This window comes from Penaeus chinensis, chromosome 30 (assembly GCF_019202785.1).
Source record: "Penaeus chinensis breed Huanghai No. 1 chromosome 30, ASM1920278v2, whole genome shotgun sequence".
Classification (NCBI taxonomy): domain Eukaryota; kingdom Metazoa; phylum Arthropoda; class Malacostraca; order Decapoda; family Penaeidae; genus Penaeus; species Penaeus chinensis.
In genome coordinates this window covers 605,363-607,656 of record NC_061848.1, presented here as the reverse complement: position 1 = coordinate 607,656, position 2,294 = coordinate 605,363, and the positions used below count along the sequence as shown (strand labels likewise).

The 2,294-nt window shown below is 43.9% G+C and overlaps 1 protein-coding gene across 1 annotated transcript in view; it reads left to right on the top strand.

The window, feature by feature from the left end:
- Positions 1-391: 391 nt before the first annotated feature.
- The window catches only part of LOC125041591 (replication factor C subunit 5-like), a 27,509-nt gene continuing 25,606 nt past the window's right edge, over positions 392-2,294 (top strand). The window contains exon 1 of the mRNA XM_047636639.1: positions 392-542. Coding sequence (XP_047492595.1) covers positions 502-542 — 41 coding nt within the window. The 5' untranslated portion in view covers positions 392-501. The remainder of the gene's footprint in view (positions 543-2,294) is intronic.

Sequence of the window (2,294 nt, the reverse complement as noted above, 5' to 3'; positions counted from 1 at the left end):
GCACACATGATGTTATACACTATATATGTATGTGTATATATGTAGACACACACACACACACACACACACACACACACACACACAATATATATATATATTTTTTTTTCTTTTAATATGTATATATATGTGTGTGTGTATGTATACACACACACACACACACACACACACACACACACACACACACACACACACACACACACATATATATATATATATATATATATATATATATATATGCGCACACATGTGCATATCTTATATATGTTTGTATGTGTATATATGTATATGTATATATGTGTATATATATAAATATATATATACACACGCACACATTTATGCATATGTTCTTGCATATCCGCGTATGCGCGCGGTGCGCTTCCCGCGCGTGCCTTGTCCTCCGTCAGCTGACTGAGACGCGGCGGCGGGAAAGCCAAGAGCCTCTTCTGTGCCCTTCAGTTCTCAGTGCCGTGTACCCCGTGCCAGTGCCCGAGCGCTCTCGAAATGGGTCTGCAGGACGAGGACCGAAGCAGGAACCTCCCGTGGTGAGTAACAGGAGCGGGCAGAGGCGCAGGAGAGCTGTGGCGAAGCCCGAGGCGAGGGCCGTGTCCTGACCTCCCTGGTGTTCCTTGCGAAGCCTCCTTAAAGAAAGCATGACATAAGAACTCTGGCTGTGTGAGGGCGTCGTGGACTTTGTCTCAGAGCAGTGGTATGCAGAGGATATTTCCGTCATTTCCCAGTAAATATGAGGCCGCTGCAGCTATAGCTGTGCTGGTTATTACTCTAAAAGATGTCATTGGCCATTTCCCTCCATTTCAGTGCATTGCTCTTGATAACATTAACCTCACATTTTTTAAGTTGATACGAAGTGCTAGGTTTGGATTTTGGCTTTGCTCAATATGCTGGGTTGGGATGCTGCCCCTGGAGGGTGCATTACTCAGTATTGAAAAGCTCTTCTATTTTCCACACTAAGACCAAGGGAACCTGTCTTGTGCAGGGTAAATCTTAACTCCAGATGCACTCGTCCAAATTCATCCAGCAGTCCAAGTTGGTGTGGCAGGGTGTGCCCAACTTCCAAAGGGAAGGGTGGACGAGGGCCCCCAACACCCCTGGCAAACAGGGTCTTCAGTATGCATGACAACATAAAGAGCTGACTCAAGAAAACTATTTGGCTTAGTCTGTGAGCGGCACTTTCCACAATCTTTTTCCTTTAGTGGTGGCATTACCATTCATGCTTGCAGATTAGTTCTTGTCCTAATGGCTGAAACTTTTTGTCCGCTACAAGAAAATCTTCAGTTTGCCGTAGCTCAGTGCATCCATTCCATAAGATTAAACTTTTACAATTTATTAAAAAAAAATAGTATGGAGAGAGCAGTCAATTTGATGGTGCTTCTCATCATTTTGTAAATGTGTATATATGTAAAAAAAAATATTTTGGGTAAACATTCCTCGCACGTGTGTGTGGAGTGGATACCTTGACGAAAACTAAGACACTTTTCATCTATGGCAAAAGATGCGCAAATCTAAAATAAGGGAGATACAGGACAGAGAAGACAGAAGATTGCCCCTTCATTTTCTAAGTCCCCTTCCATGTTTACTTCGCGAAAAACAAAACAAATGTGACGCGTAACTCATTACTGCGATCCATCAAGTAGTCCATTTATTGCTACGTGCTTGTGAGAAGGCTTATTTTGTCAATACAAGCGTCTGTTTTCCCGAATTCATGTATGTAATGCATTCTTCTAGTTTTAGTATACTTCTTTTACGTCTTTTGGTAATTATTTACTCTATTCTGAACATTAACCTTGTGCACATGCGCGTGTTCACCGGGAGATTTGACAGGTCGTCTGGCAGCCATTCAGTGAGAAACGCCGGTGAGAAATGTTTCGTTTTAAGTGCTGTGTCGACTACAGGTCATTTATAAAGTCATTAGACATTATTCTCAATAAAAGCAGAAGTGCAGAAGAGTTTGATATTATGCTATATTAAGATTTGTGGTTTAACCTTGGGGTATCAGGGGGCCTAGCCCCCTTGCTAGGCGTATTTACTACTAAGGGGCTCCAGGGGGTATAGCCCCCTGGCTAGGTGCATATCATACCACGGGGGTCCAGGGGGCGTACCCCCTGGCTAGGCGTACATATCACCACATGGGGCCAGGGGGGCAAAGCCCCCTGGCAAGGCGCATATAATACTTCGGGGGTCCAGGGGGCAGAGCCCCCTTGCTAGGGAATATATAGATCGTAGTGTATAAATCCCACAGGGTTAGGTTAGGTTTGTTTATTGGTTAGGACACATTG